Source organism: Euprymna scolopes, chromosome 6, assembly GCF_053919585.1.
Source record: "Euprymna scolopes isolate OS-2025 chromosome 6, ASM5391958v1, whole genome shotgun sequence".
In the NCBI taxonomy this organism is placed as follows: domain Eukaryota; kingdom Metazoa; phylum Mollusca; class Cephalopoda; order Sepiida; family Sepiolidae; genus Euprymna; species Euprymna scolopes.
This window is the reverse complement of record NC_136487.1, coordinates 105,622,853-105,640,004: the sequence shown is the minus strand read 5'-3', so window position 1 is coordinate 105,640,004 and position 17,152 is coordinate 105,622,853. Positions and strand designations below refer to the sequence as shown.

The following is a 17,152-nucleotide window of genomic DNA, read 5'->3' as shown; positions in this document are numbered from 1 at the left end:
TATACCGGCAATCCTTTTTTTGATCCATAGATCGTGACTAACGGTTTATGGTCGGTTTCAAGTATGAATTGTCTACCATATAAATATCGGTGAAATTTAGTCACGGCAAAGATTATGCTCAACGCTTCTTTTTCGATTTGTGAATATACCCTTTCGGCTGGTATCAGCGTTCTCGAAGCGTGCGCTATTGGTTTTCTAGACCCATCCGGCATAATATGTTGAATGCATGCTCCTAAGCCGTAGGAGCTAGCGTCACTAGCGACGACTATTTTCAAGTTTGTGTCAAAGTGCGTTAAGAATAATTTGGATGTTAGTGCGCTCTTTATTTTGTCAAAAGCGGTTTGACATTCTTGCGTCCAGTTCCACGGTGTATCCTTTTTAAGCAGATTATTTAAGGGGGCTCGCAAGTTATGCATTCCTTCAATAAAAGATTGGTAATAATTCGTGAGTCCTAAGAAATTCTGCAAGGTTGTTACATTATCGGGTGCTGGCATATTTTTTATTGCCGCAGATCTGTCCGGGTCTGGACGTCGTCCATGTTTGTTTATTATGTGTCCAAGATACTTAATCTCGCTCATACAAAAGTCATATTTACTTTCTTTTACTTTAAAGCCGAATTCTTGTATTCGAGTAAATACTTGTTTCAAATGTTCCTTATGTTCTTCTAGGGATTTGCTCCTGACAACAATGTCGTCCAGGTATGCACATGCGCACTCAATACCACTTAGCATGGTGTCCATCGCTTGCTGAAAGATGGCAGGCGCTACTTTGATGCCAAAAGGCAATCGGTTGTATTTGTATAATCCCTTATGCGTATTGATGCATAGTATTTTTGAGCAATTCTCCTCGACCGGTATTTGCAAATACGCGTCGCTCAAGTCTATCTTGGAGAAGATATTACCCCCATTCAACTTCGTGAATATTTCCTCTGGGCTTGGTAGGGGGTAATGGTGATCTTTTAATAGGGAGTTGACCCCGGTGAAAAGTCTGCGCACACTCTAACTTCGTCATTCTTTTTCTTTACGTATACGGTGGAGGCTGCCCACTCGCTGTGTTCTATTTTTGATAGAATTCCCGTCTGTTCCAATCTATTTAATTCTTTATCAATCTTTTCCAACCCAGCGAACGGAACATTTCGCTTTTTTCTAAAAATTGGGCTGGCGTTTTCTTTAAGTTCAAACGAGGCCTTGAATTTATTGCAGCGACCTAAGTTAGTCGTGAATGCCTCAGGAAATAATTCTTTTAAATCGTCTTTTATATTTACTGTTGTTGGAGAAGAACATTCTAATTTTCTACAGAATGTATTGATTGGCTTATCCCATAGTCCGAATTTCTCAATTAAATCTATTCCAAACAGATTTTCACTATTTTTTAGTACGAATATTTTTAATTTCTTCGAAATCCCTTTCAATTTTATCGGGAGGACAACTTCTCCTTCAAATTTTATACCCCCACCAGTTACCGTCCGGGCTGCTTTACTAGTTTTCATCATGGCCGGTTTTCCCAACTTTTTCCACGTATTCAGGTTTATTATAGAAACATCGGAGCCGGAGTCGAGTTGTAACTTTATTGATGTTTTAAATATTTCCACTTTTACGTATTTTCGCCGATCTTTGTCTAATTTTGTATTTGATTTTGTTTGCTGTACTCTCTTTCTGGTGTAATCTTTATATCTGCAGCAATCGCTTTTGTGTCCCACCTTCTTACAAATGTAGCATTTTTTCTTCTTATAAGGACAATCTGATTCCCAATGCTTTTCTGCACATCTCTTACAGTTATATCTAGGAAGAGGCTTGTTATATTCTGTACTATATTTATGGTTATTATCTTTGGAATATCCCGTTCCATTGCTTTTCTTTGTAAAGTTCTTGGTTGGTGCGTATGGTTTTCTAACTTTTCTTAATACGGGTCTGACCTGTCGTTTTTGCGACAGAACAAAGTTCGCTTTTCGTTTGCAAGTTGGTCCTTTAGTAAGATTTGTCGTGTAGCGACAAACAAAAATTCACTTTTACATTCGTTTTGCAAGTCGGATTCCCAGAAAACGGCGTAAATTGTCGCTTTTGCCACGTTAGAGTTTTTTTTTTTCACTTGAGTTGAAACTTCTCTTTAGCGTAAAATCCGTTTGCTCGTCAACACTTTGCATTCCTTAAAAAAAATGGTCAACCTTTGCGTTGTACTTTTTTTTTTTTTTTAAATAGTTCTTCGTCAAACTGTTATATTTGACGCTTCATATCTCGTCGCCAACTGTTTCAAGGTTGAACAATAATTAGTAAGGAAATACAATGAAGACGCAAACAACAAGATAACGCAATAATAAGTGTATTAAAGAAAAGGTATATTTACAATATGTACAAATGACAGTGTCGAGTCAGAGAGTCTTGGTGGGAGGACATGTACGCTCTTCGGCGTCACTTCTGGTGGCATTTAAATATAATAGATAAGATTAGTCTTTCACTTTCTTTACATTTTATTAAAAAACAATTTCAACAGAATTGCTAATATAATAGTGTGGTTTGAGTTGTCCCCCTTTGCAAATTGGCTGTTTGGAGAAATGGAAAACTAGATGGCTCTGGTTGATAGTCAATTTGCATAAGTGGAGAAATGGGCAGCATATAAACGATACTTTTTTTTTTAAGCAGGCAAAGAGCGCAGAGAGTGAAACGACGGTTGGAAGAAGTGACGGTGAATTCTTTTTGTGACGGTGAATTATTTTTGGACGTTGAAGAGCTCAACCTTTTCGAAGGAACAGCTGTGTTTTTTTTAAGCAGGCGAAGAGCGCAGAGAGTGAAACGACGGTTGGAAGAAGTGACGGTGAATTCTTTTTGGGCGTTGAAGAGCTCAACCTTTTGGAAGGAACATCTGTGTCTTATATATTTTTTTTAAATTTCTTTTTTTTTCTACTTCACTACAAGCTATTTCGGCGGGAACTATGGAAGCAAAGAGGATCAGCAGTGAAATGCTTAAGACGTTCTCTCGAGAGGGAGATGTTATAACTTGGCTGACCAAGGTTAAACTTGTTGCTAAGTTGCGGGACATCGCGGATGTAGCCAGCTTCATACCGCTGTATCTTGATGGTGATGCTCTGGCCCTATATCTGGAGATGCGGGAGGAGGATCGACTGACTGTAGACGCCATTGAGGAAAAGTTGAAGGAAGCATTTACCGAAGGACCATTTGTGGCATATGGTAAACTAAGCCGTATGGTGTGGACCGGAGAGCCTGTCGATGTTTACGCCAACAATATCAGGAGGTTGATGGGACTAGCAGGATTCAATGGAGGAGGCCGTTGACAGATGGTTAAGATGACCTTTATCAATGGCTTCCTGGACCATATTTCTATAGCTCTGCAGCAACTGCCCGGTGTAAATACTATGGAGGTGGCGGAGTTGATTACACAGGCTAGGGTGCTGGCCAGGAAAAAAGAGAGTGAGCAGGGAATCGTAGCTGTCGCTCAACGAAGCAAACTTCAGCAGGAAATTGTGAAGGACGAAAAGCAGAGAGAACTGTGGCAGAGACCCAGGTTCTCTGGCAGATGCTACCGATGCCAAGGCCCCTGTTGGATTGTGTAGTGGACTTTCGGTCAGCGTTCAAGTTGTGGATAACTTGACAAAGACTAAAGTTACTTCTCATGAAAGAGGAGAACTATTTATGGCACAATGGGAGATTCCATTGTGCACACATGGGCCAGTCTATTCTTTGGATGGTGATTGGCTGAATCACCTGATTGGACATGCTTGTACATAAATACAAGCCCTCAGTCCAGCTCAATCTGGTGTCTGTCTTGTGCATAAGCTGGACCCCTGGTAAGTGTTGCTGCTATTATTGTTGTTGTGTGTTATTGACTAACACAGTTCTTTTGATTATTCTACATCTCCCCTCTTCCCCCCCCCCCCACGAGTAGGCTGGGTTGTGTGAGAGGTGTATCTCTCTTTTAGGCCTAGTTTGTTGTGTGGTTGTAACCTAGAAAGAACTCGGGGAATCCTTGATCGAAAGCGTGGGGATATATGTGTGGTTTGTTGTTGGGGTTTGGTTGCTATGTATGTGCTATTACAGGGAGACAGTGGGAGATGCAAGAATGTAGTATCGCTTGAGGGAATTGTTGGTCCTAGTGCTGCACTTGGTATTGGGGTTGGTGCAGGCTTAAGTTCGCATTTTCTGAGGAAACGGCAGTTCCTAAGTGTGATCCTTCCGGATCCATTAACCCTGATTCGGTATTGTCGATCTGGTAGGGAACTGATGATTTTGCCCGTTGTGTTCCATCTGCGATTGACTGGATTTTGGATGGCTACAGTGTCACCAGCTTGTAACAGTGGAAGGTTGTGGGTATATTTATTGTATCTTTCTACTATTTTTGCATTGCGGTGGTAGAGCATTTCCTCGCGATGTTGTGCGGCTGACACCCATTCAGGATGAGGCTTGTAGAGGATTGGCTGTGAAGGGATGGAGTCACGTAGTTGACGGTGAAGTAATAATTGAGCCGGTGATAGGCCAATGCTCTGGATTGGGGTAATCCGATACTGCAAGATGGCCCGGGCAACACTGTCATTGTCCAAGGAACCGTGGGGGCCTATGTTTCCTTTCACAATCCTCTTTGCAGTTTTTACTGCGAGCTCTGCCCTGCCATTGGATTGGGGATACGCAACAGAAGATAATCTGTGCCTAACACATCATGTTTTCAGAAATTCTTGGAACGTGCTGGAAGTGAAAGGTGGGCTGCCATCGGTGCTGAGTTCTTCTGGGGCACCATATGTTTGGAACAGTTATCGGCATATGGACATCAATTTGGTTGTAGTAGTATGACCTGATTCTAGGTGGTATAAAATTAGCCAACCAGTTAGCCTATCTGCGCAGGCAAGGTATGTGTGATCTCCAATATAAAAAATATCCATGACGATTTGTTGGAATGGCCACTCTGGGGATCGTGTTAAAATGATAGGCTCCCTTGGTTGACTAGGTGCGATGGTTGAGCTACCATGCAATTTGCCCTAATACTGCGGAATTGATGCATCCATCCCTGGCCAGTACACCGATTCGTTGGCACGTGCTTTCATGCCGACTACTCCTTGGTGTGCAGAATGCAGGCAGTGTAGGACCTTTTTTCGTTGTGTTTTGGGGATGACGATCCTTCGATCCAACAATACTAGACCATTGTCAGTGCTAAGGCGGTGCCTCACCTCCCAATACTCACGGATTTCGGGCGCAGTGAGATTACGTGTTTTGGGGAAGCCTTGCTGTATTGTGTCTATTAATTTGTTATATTGTTGATCACCACGACCTGCTGAACGAATTAGGTCTGGTGATATCATGGCTATATTACTGCTGTCTGCAAATGTTGCTATTAAGGCTGTTGACTCTGTTATGTTGCTTATGTTGTTCGACTCCAGTATATCCATTTGAGAGGACTTTGTTGAAAATACATTGAGGAGGGCTTGCACTATCGCCACATCGCAACTCGCCGGAACCTCCAACTGTACGTATGATCTTTCTTGATTGGACAAGACTAATCTCTGTGAGGCCCATTTTGATTAAATGCTTTGGTCCCCCAAGACAAATGGCGGCACCACTGTCGGGAAAAACCTTTAGCGTTGTACTACAACTCCTAGGGATATTGACAGCTTGTCTGGGATCTGGTTTTGGTGAGAATGGGATTACTGATGCATTTATTTCAGTTAACAGATCACCTTCTGTAGTCATAATGGTGCCCCTCATTTGATCGAATGTGATATGGGCCATGAGTGTATTCATGGGAGCTTCTTGGTCTCAAAAACTTTTTATCACTGCCGGGCGATATTTCTTTGTCCGGCACACTGCTGAGAAATGGTTAAGTTTCCCACAAGTGTTGCACATTTGATTCCATGCCAGACATGTTAAATGGCGGGCACTTGTCCTTGGAGTACCGTGTTGGTGACTACCGCAACCTATGCAGGTTTGACAGGGTTCTTTATCAGCAATGTTATCGTTGTGAGTAGCAGTAGAGCTAGTGCGAACATTGCCTCTGCTAGTCCGTACAGCACTGTTTTTTTTTTTTTGCGATATATTGACATCCGGACTGTAGCGATGTCTGAGGTATCAGTCATTGCGGTTTGGTCCCGTAGTGCAGACTCAAATGCCTCAGCATGACAAATATTTTGGTTGAGAGTTTTTAGCAACCCGGCTTTTGCCAGTAGATCGGTCTGAAGCGTATCATTCGATATCCCTTTGATAAATTGGTCCTTGATGTAAATGTCAGACAGGTCGTAATCGCAGTTGGGGCATGAGAAATTACAGTCTATGGCCGTGGACCTAAGACGAACAAGGTATTGTTGGATGGGTTCATCTTCATGCTGTGATATAGATGCAAATGTCATCCGATGGACCATGGGATTTGATTTTTGAGTTATCAATGCTTCTGTCATCTCTAGCAGCTTGTCTGGGTTGGTGGTGAAGAACTTAGGGTACGTATTTATGATTGCGTTTTGAACGGATTCATCAGCGCAACTGTATAACTGGGTATTGGCCTGAGAAGTTGGCATGTCCGTTATTTTGGTGAATACTTCCCAGTCAATCCGAAATTTTCTGAATTGTTGAGGGGTCATTTCGAGATGAAGTTGGGGAGGCCTGGCAGCTGGTGCCTTAGCATAGGTGGTCTGGGTAGCGGGCTCCTTGGCTTGTCGAAGGATAGAGCTTCTCCCATTGTTGTGATTCCCAATTCTCTTAGCATGGCTCGATCCATTACTTGAAGGTTTCCTTTCCTCAGTTTTTCCTTCACAAAAGTTGCAGCGTAGCTCTTGGCGGAATCGGCAGCAATGCCTGCTTTGAGGAAATAGTCTTCCCAATCTTCTGTCTCGAATCCTGTTCGTAGCGCCATGTTGGATTGTGTAGTGGACTTTCGGTCAGCGTTCAAGTTGTGGATAACTTGACAAAGACTAAAGTTACTTCTCATGAAAGAGGAGAACTATTTATGGCACAATGGGAGATTCCATTGTGCACACATGGGCCAGTCTATTCTTTGGATGGTGATTGGCTGAATCACCTGATTGGACATGCTTGTACATAAATACAAGCCCTCAGTCCAGCTCAATCTGGTGTCTGTCTTGTGCATAAGCTGGACCCCTGGTAAGTGTTGCTGCTATTATTATTATTGTTGTTGTTGTGTGTTATTGACTAACAGTTCTTTTGATTATTCTACAGCCCCCATATGGCGAGGGAGTGCAGGGAGCCAAAACCAGAAGTCACGTGTTACCGCTGTGGGGAAGTCGGCCACATCAGCAGATTCTGTCCCCAGGGAAACGAACAGGGGGAAGCCACTGCGCCGGTGGCTACCCCACTTATTCGATGAAGGCGCTTCAGGGTATGTCACCACAAGTAGAGGTTACCCTAAATGGACAAAGTGCAAAAGCCCTTGTCGACACGGGCTGTACTTCAACAATTGTAACAAAAGACATGGTTGACACATGCAATGGAACCAGCAGCATTACGACAGTTGACGGCAGAGAGGTAAAGTGCAATGGCACAAGTATCGTTCGGTTGATGGTACGTGGGATGTCACTAAAAATCCAGGCGATTGTTATTAACAAAATTGTCACGGGTGTCGATGTGGTGCTAGGGATGGACGCAATTGCTCGACTAGGGGGCGTTACGGTTTATAGGAACTCCGTGAGATTTGGAGGACATCAAGGGGCTGCAGGTGTGCAATTCGAAAAAGGTGTCACAGGAACGGCCGGGTCAGACAAAAGTTGCACGATAGAGGACCAAGATTTCTCTGCACACTTTGATGGTGAGAAATGGACAGTCAAGTGGGCATGGAAGGGAGAACCTCCCATACTGAACAACAGAGTGGAATGCTACAAGCATACGTTGCGAGGAGGCACAAGAGTTGAAAAGGAGGTGGACCGATGGATCTCAGAGGAGATTTTAAGACCATGGACGGAGAAGGTGGAAGGTGTGCTGCCGTTAATGGCGGTTGTTCAGCCCACAAAACAAAAAGTTCGGCCAGTACTGGACTTCAGGGAGCTGAACGTACACGTTGCGTGTCACACGGGAGGCGATGTGATGGACGTGTGCGGAGAGACCATGCGAGAGTGGAGGCAGATTCAGAAGGCTGCTACGATTGTGGATTTAAAATCTGCATACCTACAGATCCACATTTCACAGGAATTCTGGAAATACCAGCTGGTTAGATACAAGGGCCGAACGTACTGCCTGACTAGGTTGGGTTTTGGCCTGAATTCTGCACCAAAAATCATGGCAGCGATCCTCAAAACGGTGCTAAGCAAGGAGGACGCAGTCAGAAGAGCCACCAGTTTCTACATTGATGATATTTTGGTGAATGAGACGGTAAGAACCGCGGGGGACGTAGTAAAACACCTCAACAGCTTTGGGCTGATTGCAAAACGCCCGGAATCGTTGGAGGGAGGAGCTGTGTTAGGGCTCCAACTAAGAAAGGACCAGATAGGACGGTTAGTGTTCCGGAGGGGAAATGAGATCCCGGAGGTGTCGGAAAAATTGAGCAGGCGAGAACTCTTCTCAATATGCGGAAGACTGGTGGGCCATTACCCTATTGCAGGATGGCTACGGACTGCATGTAGTTATATCAAAAGGCTAGCTAGTGGAGCGAAGTGGGAGGATGGAGTTGATAAATAGACTGTGGACATTATGAGAGAGATTATTGAAGAGGTGAAGAGGGAGGATCCAGTGAGAGGTGTTTGGCATGTACCCAACAGTGCAGAAGGTGTTGTGTGGTGTGATGCAAGCTGTATAGCAGTGGGGGTCACCATGGAGATAGGTGGTGTTACTGCAGAAGATGCTGCTTGGTTGCGGAAGAAGGACAACGTGGCTCACATAAATGTGGCGGAACTGGATGCGGGTATGAAGGGCATCAACTTAGCCTTGAAATGGGGGCTACAGAATGTTGAGGTGAGGACCGACTCAGCCACTGTGTTCTCTTGGATCCAGTCCGAAGCTACAGGAGAAAGGAGGGTGAAGACGAAAGGCACTGCCGAGATGCTAGTAAAGCGTCCATTGATGAGGTAAAGGGAGCTGATTAGGGAATTTGATCTTCAACTTAGGGTCACTATCGTTCCTTCAGCGAAGAACAGAGCAGATGTGATGACGAGCGTGCGGAAGACCTGGCTAAAGGCGCCGAATGAGGCGGCTGTTGCAATATGTTGTTTGAATGAAGACACTCTGAAGGATTTGCATGACATGCACCATTTTGGAGTGGATAGAACCTTGTTCTTGGCCAGGAAGGTGGACCCCAGAATCACAAAGGAGGCCGTTAGGACAGTGGTTGAGAGATGCAGCCGGTGTCAATCAATCGACCCTGCGCCGAGTAGACACGAAGCTGATGAGGTTCAGGTGGCAGAGAACTGGAGCAGGTTGGCGATAGACGTAATGCACTATCGACAGAGGCCGTATCTGTCAATGGTCGACTGTGGACCAGGAAGAGTAGCCATTTGGAGGGAGATCAAGGTGGAAAATGCAGGTGAAATTGCAAAGGTTTTGGAAGAGGTGTTTTTGGAGAGGGGTCCAGTGACGGAAGTGCGAATGGACAATGGAACTGCCTTTTGCTCAGCTGCCATGAAGAATGTGTTGGATAAGTGGGGAGTGCGGCGCTATTTCAGGGCTGCATATAGACCAGGCGAAAACGGAATTGTGGAGCGGCATCACAGGACCATTATGGCTATAGCTGAAAGGGGCCAGATTTCGCCGCCAGAAGCTGTCTTCTGGTATAATATGGCTCCAAAGTCAGGGCAAAAAGTGGAGTCAGTGCCGCAGAGGGCAGTCTTCAAGTACGAGTGGCGGCATCCCCGAACTGCACAGGTACCCGCGGAGGAAGGCGAGAAGCGAGCGACTGTGCGAGTGGGAGAGGAAGTGTGGATCAAACCGCCTGATGCTTGCTGTACCACACACTGGGGGAGGGGCATTGTGACAAGTGTCCAGTCCCCGAACAATGTATCTATCGACGGCATCCCTCGACACATCCTTGATGTGCGGCCGGTAGTGGTGTCATCAGAGAAAGACAGCGACGTCGAGCCAAGTAGCAACGTTCACGAAGAGGCTCCGCGGAGATCGCAGCGAGAGAGACGGCCGCCATGTTGGTCGAGTGACTATGTGATGGGTTGACATGTGATGATCGTGTAGATCAAGGGGGCGTGTGGTTTGAGTTGTCCCCCTTTGCAAATTGGCTGTTTGGAGAAATGGAAAACTAGATGGCTCTGGTTGATAGTCAATTTGCATAAGTGGAGAAATGGGCAGCATATTAACGGTACTTTTTTTTAAGCAGGCGAAGAGCGCAGAGAGTGAAACGACGGTTGGAAGAAGTGACGGTGAATTCTTTTTGGGCGTTGAAGAGCTCAACCTTTTGGAAGGAACATCTGTGTCTTATATATTTTTTTTAAATTTCTTTTTTTTTCTACTTCACTACAAATAGTAAGAAAAAAATAAAAGGGGAGAAATCCAGAAATGTCAACATATTCAACACTAAGACAGCATCAGGTAAATCTAATCGATAATTATAATAGAAAAATAAATTAATGCTTAGTTGGCTTCTTAATGTCATTTTTGAGCAATAATAGAATACTTTTCTTAAGTAAAAGAACATGTTTTCTGACCCTGAGTCATCGTTTGGTAAGAATATGTAGTGATGGTGAAACGACAATTGATCAAAAAGATGGCCTGTCGACATGTGCCATATTTGTGTTACAAATCTGAATACCATTGAATGTGAATAGTCAAGACAATAGATTGCAGCATATTATGTACAGGATTAATGCTAACCACTTACTGACAATATAAGCAGACATATTTTTACCATTCAAGCACTAAGTTTGGTGACCAGCATCCCACTCGGCTCATTGTGAAGGCAGTGTTCATTGCATTTTTGATCAGTTGTCAATTAAGATAATTAAAGTGTAGTTGCCCTTTTTCTTGCAAGTAAAATTAGTAAGCAGGAGTATTTACTTTATAATATTAGAGTACAGTTTTTATCAAAACTTGGCTGATGTGATACTGAAGCAGACTATATATGATTTGTGGGTATATTGTTGGTAGTTTTTGAGTTTTAGGAAGACACATATGGATAGACAACTACTCTTAACTTCTATAGCTTAACTAAATTTTTTTTGTAAAGATATTTCAACATTAGATGTTAAACTTATCACCAAAAATTTTACTTGTTCTTAAAAATATAATTTTAGCATCACAATTTGTCATAAAAAAGATTTAAAGAAAAGTACCAACAATTTTTATATTTTTAGCTTTGTAAAAAATTTTCAATAAACATCTTTATTTAATTCCATAAAATAAATGAGTACTTCTATGAAAATAAGTCCAAAACATAGATAAAATAATATATATATATATATATATATATATAAATTTTCTAAAAATGATATATATAAAAATTAAAAATAAGGAATATTGAGCTCACCTTGGTGACATCAGCAGTCAAAAATTCAGTTGTAAAAATAGTTTGTTTATGACGACTATTCTGATTCTTGTTCAGCATTTCCTTATAACGAACTTTACTCTGCTCTACTGATGTTTCAGCAATGTCTAGAAAGTTAAACGATTAAACTGATTAAAAAAATGTTACAAATTTATTTTTACTTTTTACTGCAAGAGAATCACAGAAGTTCTACCTAACATGAGTGTGCTATTTGCTTCAATCTAGTCAATTTCCAATCTCATTAATCTTTTGTGTCACACCTCAAGATATTTTTTGCCATTATTTCTTTTTACCTCATTAATTTCAGATCAAATATTAGCATGCAGTGCTAGGAAAAAAGATGAAAGTTTCACAAATTCATTGTAATGATACTAACAGTCAATTGACGCACAGATATAAAAAAAAAATGTGTATGCTCTTAATTCACAAAAAATTGCTTTTTAAGACAATGAAAGAAAGAAAATATTATGCATACTGCTAGAAGTTACAATGAATGATGGTCTTTTTTCTTTTTTAAGTAATTAGGTGCTTAGAAGTGGCAACATTTTTTACTTCAAAGTTCTATTTTGATTATCGTAATTGGCGGAGTTAATCTAGATTTATCAAATATTGAGGCATTTCCAGATTTCATCGAAAGGGATTTTAATGGATTTGAAAATATTTTTGAAAAAATTGAAAAACAGTTAATTTGAAATAAATTTGAGCATCAGTTTTTATTTTCGAATTAAATAGATCAACTGACGAAAATGAGTAAAACAAGATGCAATAAATGAGTGTTGCTGCCCTATGTAACTCCATAACTATCAAGTAGGTGATCTCAAATTCTCATTTTTTATCTGTTTTGCTGGGATTTGATTTTCCTATTCAATACCAGATATTCACTTGCTATTCCAAAGACTCCAACCAAGAGATCTTTAGGATTGTAACTGTTCTTTTAAGTATAACTGTTTAGACCTCTCTTGCACCTAGTTCACAGGGTATATTTACTAGGTAGTTTTTTAAATTCTTTTTTATAAGCCCAGTGTCTCCTATGATGACTACAATAATGGAGATTTTCCTAAGATTCCAGTTTCTTTTTATGTCGTACATAAGATCTCGGTTATTTTGTTATAGTTTTCCTTTTTAGCTCTGTTTAACCCAGCATTATTAGGGACACTCACTTCTACTAAGGTTGCTTCTTTCTTTTTATCACATATTACTATGTCAGCTTTAATAGCACTGTTTTCAAGGTATATAGCTGTAGGAATTGTATAATTATAGCGGATGGTGTATAACTTATTTTTAACTGTTCTTTTTGGTATAAGTTTTCAGGACTTGCTGCTAAACTGGATATTCAATTTTATACAAATCGTCCAGTGAAGATATTTACACACACCATTGTGTCGTAACTATCTCCCAGCAGAACCTTACAACTGGATGTCTCCATACTTTTTGCTTTGGTGTGTCAGAATCTGCACTTGTTATCATTGCTGAGATAACTCATCTTAAAAGCATTGCTCATCAACATCTTCTGCTGATCATAGTGAGCACACCTCTTTGGAAACAGTTTACAAAACCTTCTTTATATATTCCTGGATAATTCTTATAGAAAATATTTAGCACACTGTTGATTGGCCAACTCTGTCAGTTTTCTGCTATGGAAAGTCTTGACGTATGGTGGCTCTTTTGAGCTATTTTTGTGACATGCTTGGTTGGTATTTCCGTCTCATTTGTGTGACAGTCTTGTTCAAAATCTTTGGCTAACTTTGTGATGAAGGTTGTTTTACTGGCTCTTTCTTTTTTGATGTTGATGTACCATCATAAATTTTATGTTCTGGAATCCCACAATCGTGGCACAATTTTGATAGGTAATTTCTGAGAGAAAAACTGTATCTGCATCTTTTGGCATATACAACAGTAGATGTTGGCTTCTGTATATTACTCTGTATAATGTTAACATTTTTTTTTGTTTTGTGCCTACTCTGTTAATGTCTATTTGTGGGCAGTCAATAATACCAAAGTAGCATGTTATCACTGGCTGATAGTTAATGGCAGTTATTCTGTTTTTGTTTGTATGTTGTGTTGTGTAGATTATTCTTATTCTGATCTGTAAAAAACTGAAAATCTAGTGTAGCAGCAAGTTCTGGGAATTGTTGAAAATAAGTGATACATAATCCACTAGAACTGCAATTTTTGTTTCTTGTCTTTGCATGGTGAATCATTTTCTTCAATATCAAGCTATTTGTAATGTCCTGTTCTTCTAGGTTTTCCATTGCAGTCTCTTCCTCTAGTTGTACGTTTTCCAACTCTAAGAGAGCACTTGGCACATCTGTCCACTGACTTCTATTAAGGTTGCTTTCTTTTTATCACATATTACTATGTCAGGTCTAATAGCTCTGTTTTCAAGGTATATACATGTAGGAATTGTATAATTATAGCGGATGGTGTATAACTTATTTCCAACTGTTCTTTCAATATATTTGGAGAAAGTATGTACAACCTGCAAGAGTTGACTTAAGTCAGCATCTTAGCTGCCATAAAGCTTTAGGTTATCAATTCAGAGCAGGTGACTTACTCTTTTGTTTGGGTCTTGTTCATGGCTCTAGCTTAGGTTGTAAGCATCCTGGAATAGTCAGGCAAAAAGAGTAAATGAGATTAGTTGTCTCCTTGGAAGATTTCTCTTTGGATCTTGACATCAGGAATTGTTATTGTTTCATTAGTGTGGCTTGATGATGATGTTTGCTACATTTTTATAATGGACAGCTATGGTTTTCTTGATTAACAGATGAATCTTATATAATTGAAGGCACTGATTGGAGCACATTATCATATGCCTTTTGGTAATCTACACATGCCATAATTAGATTTCTTTGCCTCTTCTTAAAGTTTTCAAGAATAATTATGTTAATTAACAACTAGTCATTGGTGAAAAAAAATTCCTTCTACATCAGTTTTTTTTTCTTTTTCGATCGAGATATGCACAGATAAAAATGTTTATAGATGCTGTCTGTAATCAGCTTGTAGGTCATAGTGAAAAATCAGATTAGTCTGTATTTAATTAGGGCATTGTGTCTTGCTCATTTTGAGAAGAGTTATATCTAGCCATAGTGGTGTGACCTTCCCCAGCCCTACTCCTCAACCGTCTGATGAAGCAGCCACTTTAGTGGCTACAAAGTTTTGTTAGTTACTTCACCAAGAAATTGGGTAGGTTGTTTGTGTCAGGTTTTTTATGATTTTGGAATTGATCAAATTTTCTCTTGATCATTCCAAGTATTATTTTTGGTTCTGGTATTTCAGGCTTGTTTCCATTACTTGTTTTCCAAGTGTTTATTTTCTACAGTAATTGTTTTTTTTTTTATATATATAAAATTCCTGTAGAAGTCTCAAATTTTTTAACTGTTTTCCATTATTTTTGTTGTATTCTTTTGGGCAAGTGCCTTCTTGCCTTCTAGCTTCTTTGCAAAATTTTTTTATTCTTTCCATATTTGTCTTATGTGAACTGAGTCTGCAGATGATGTTCTTCAGTCACCCCTGCACTGTATGGGCTCCAAAAAATTGTTTGCTCTGGGATAATTCCTTTCTGTATAGGTTAAGTTTCTTTTGAAGCTTCAGTTTCTAAGTTCATGTTGTTTATGGTGCTCTGGATCTTTGCAGATTTTGGAATTGAGCAAATGTTTTCCTAACAATCTATAATCTAGTTCAGTTCTGGCTGTGGAGAGCAATGTTTGTTGTTTTTATCACACCCTTGGTAGCTCCTGAGGTTTTTCAGTCAGGCTAATCATCTGAACTTCTCAATGATTTTACCAACTTCTTTCTCCAGGACCAACTGTTCATCATCTGGCTCTAGCCATTCTAGAAGTAATGCTGGTGGTTCAGGTGAAGGTGTTGGCATCTGTGATAATGCTGAGGAGCTACCTAGTAAATAGATAGCTGATGGTGGTGGAAGATCTGTTGGAGTTATATGATAAAGGAAGGAGTGGAGGGTCTATGGTGGGTAATCATGGGGCCAGACTGGATCCACGGTTAAATGATGGTGTGATTTTCATACTTGTGGTATAATATTTTTTCATTTTACTTCAGTGGAAATTCTGAGAAATCAAGGTACCCGCTTCCTGGGGCTAACACTTATACGAGACACATAGATATTCGAATTTTCCATTAAAGTTCTCCTTTATATCACAAACACAGAGTTAGTAAACAAGTTGAGAATATCATTTTTCTCTCTCCAATTAACCATTTAAATATGTTATAGTATATCTTTATTGTATTTTTTTGGTCTTACTGGATTCCAGGATAAGAATTTATCTAGTCTGGTGGAATACCCAGTTTCATGTTGTTACTTGAGGTAACATCGCTTGGAGAAGATCCTTGCAAAAGCCAGCGTGATTACTCATACCAAGATCTGATATGGGTCACGAATACCATGTAATTTTGAATATTTAGTCAAAATTTACTTTGTAGGGAAAAGTATCCTATGCCAAATTGTCCTGACAAATCCCTGCACAGAGAGATCTTAGACATTCGATAATAGCATTTAGTAAGCATTCAAGCTCTGATGTACAATAGGTTATTTTCAGTAGAACATGCTTTGGTAAGGTTTTATTTCTCTGAAATAACCTATTTATTCCAAAAATTAGTAGTTATTTTTAACTAAGAAAATTTAATTTTATTACAAAGTGAAACACTATTTTTCGATCTATCATCTTTTATAAATATTTTATAAATAAAAGGAAGACAACTCAATTCGAACTATCAAAATCAACTTTGTAATGCATACAATTTACTATTAAAATCGTTAAAAATCATAACTTTTGATTTTATTTAGTTTAAAAAGAAAACTACTTGATTTACATGATTTTTAAAAAATGAAATTGTTTCATGATGAATATATACAGCATCATACATCTGCATTTTTGGGGTTTTTTAATCGAGTTGAATTCTAAATAAAAACCAAAAGATGTTCTTGTTTTGGGTTGCTGCAACTTTCTAACCTTGACCTTTGCTTGAATATGTTATCCTTCAGAAAAAAAAAATTCTTTTTCTTTTCTTATATCGATAATTTTTTTTTCTGCATTTCACATATACAATTAAATTTGCTATGCTTACTGCTTTTAATGTTAACTTTTTTTTTAAAACAGTTTGTAATAAATAAAATTAGTTAAGAGCAATGCCAAAATTCTACCGAAACACATTTTATTGTAATCAATAAGCGACTGTATAAAGATATTGCCTTAGGTCAAGATCACATTGATTAGTATTTGTAATCTTTAATAGCAAAATACAATATCCTATTTAATAGATAAATATTTGAACAATAAGTAAAGGCTTACTCACCAACACATACAAGTTTATGAATCTTTCCTTTTCTCCACTTCAGGATATCACCTCCTTTACCAGAACATAAATCCAGAACTACCGTTTTATGATCATCACCATTCTCATTATTGATTTTCTGCAAAGTATTTCCTAAAATCAAACAGAAAAGATTAAAGACAAATACATGAGGAACAATTTTACAAAAGTGAAGGTTTTAAAAAAAAGTGTTTTTTTTCAACTGAGTTTCGTCATACTGTTCAAAATCTTTAAATATGATATTTATTGATGCAAAAGGAAGGATTTAAAAGGCTAAATTATGGTTTATGTCTATATTTTAAATACAAAATTGAATTGTACAAAAAAAAAAAAAAATCCTCATAAAATAAATTTTAAAAATGATATAGTTGAATATTTTTAAAAATGAAAAACC

At 39.5% G+C, this 17,152-nt stretch overlaps 1 protein-coding gene across 1 annotated transcript in view; it reads right to left on the bottom strand.

The window, feature by feature from the left end:
* Window positions 1–17,152, bottom strand: part of LOC145277835 (mRNA cap guanine-N(7) methyltransferase-like) — a 114,708-nt gene that overhangs the window by 33,388 nt on the left and 64,168 nt on the right. The window contains exons 4-5 of the mRNA XM_080129760.1: window positions 16,741–16,872; window positions 11,410–11,534 (exon numbers count right to left, since the gene is read on the bottom strand). Coding sequence (XP_079985886.1) covers window positions 11,410–11,534; window positions 16,741–16,872 — 257 coding nt within the window. The remainder of the gene's footprint in view (window positions 1–11,409; window positions 11,535–16,740; window positions 16,873–17,152) is intronic.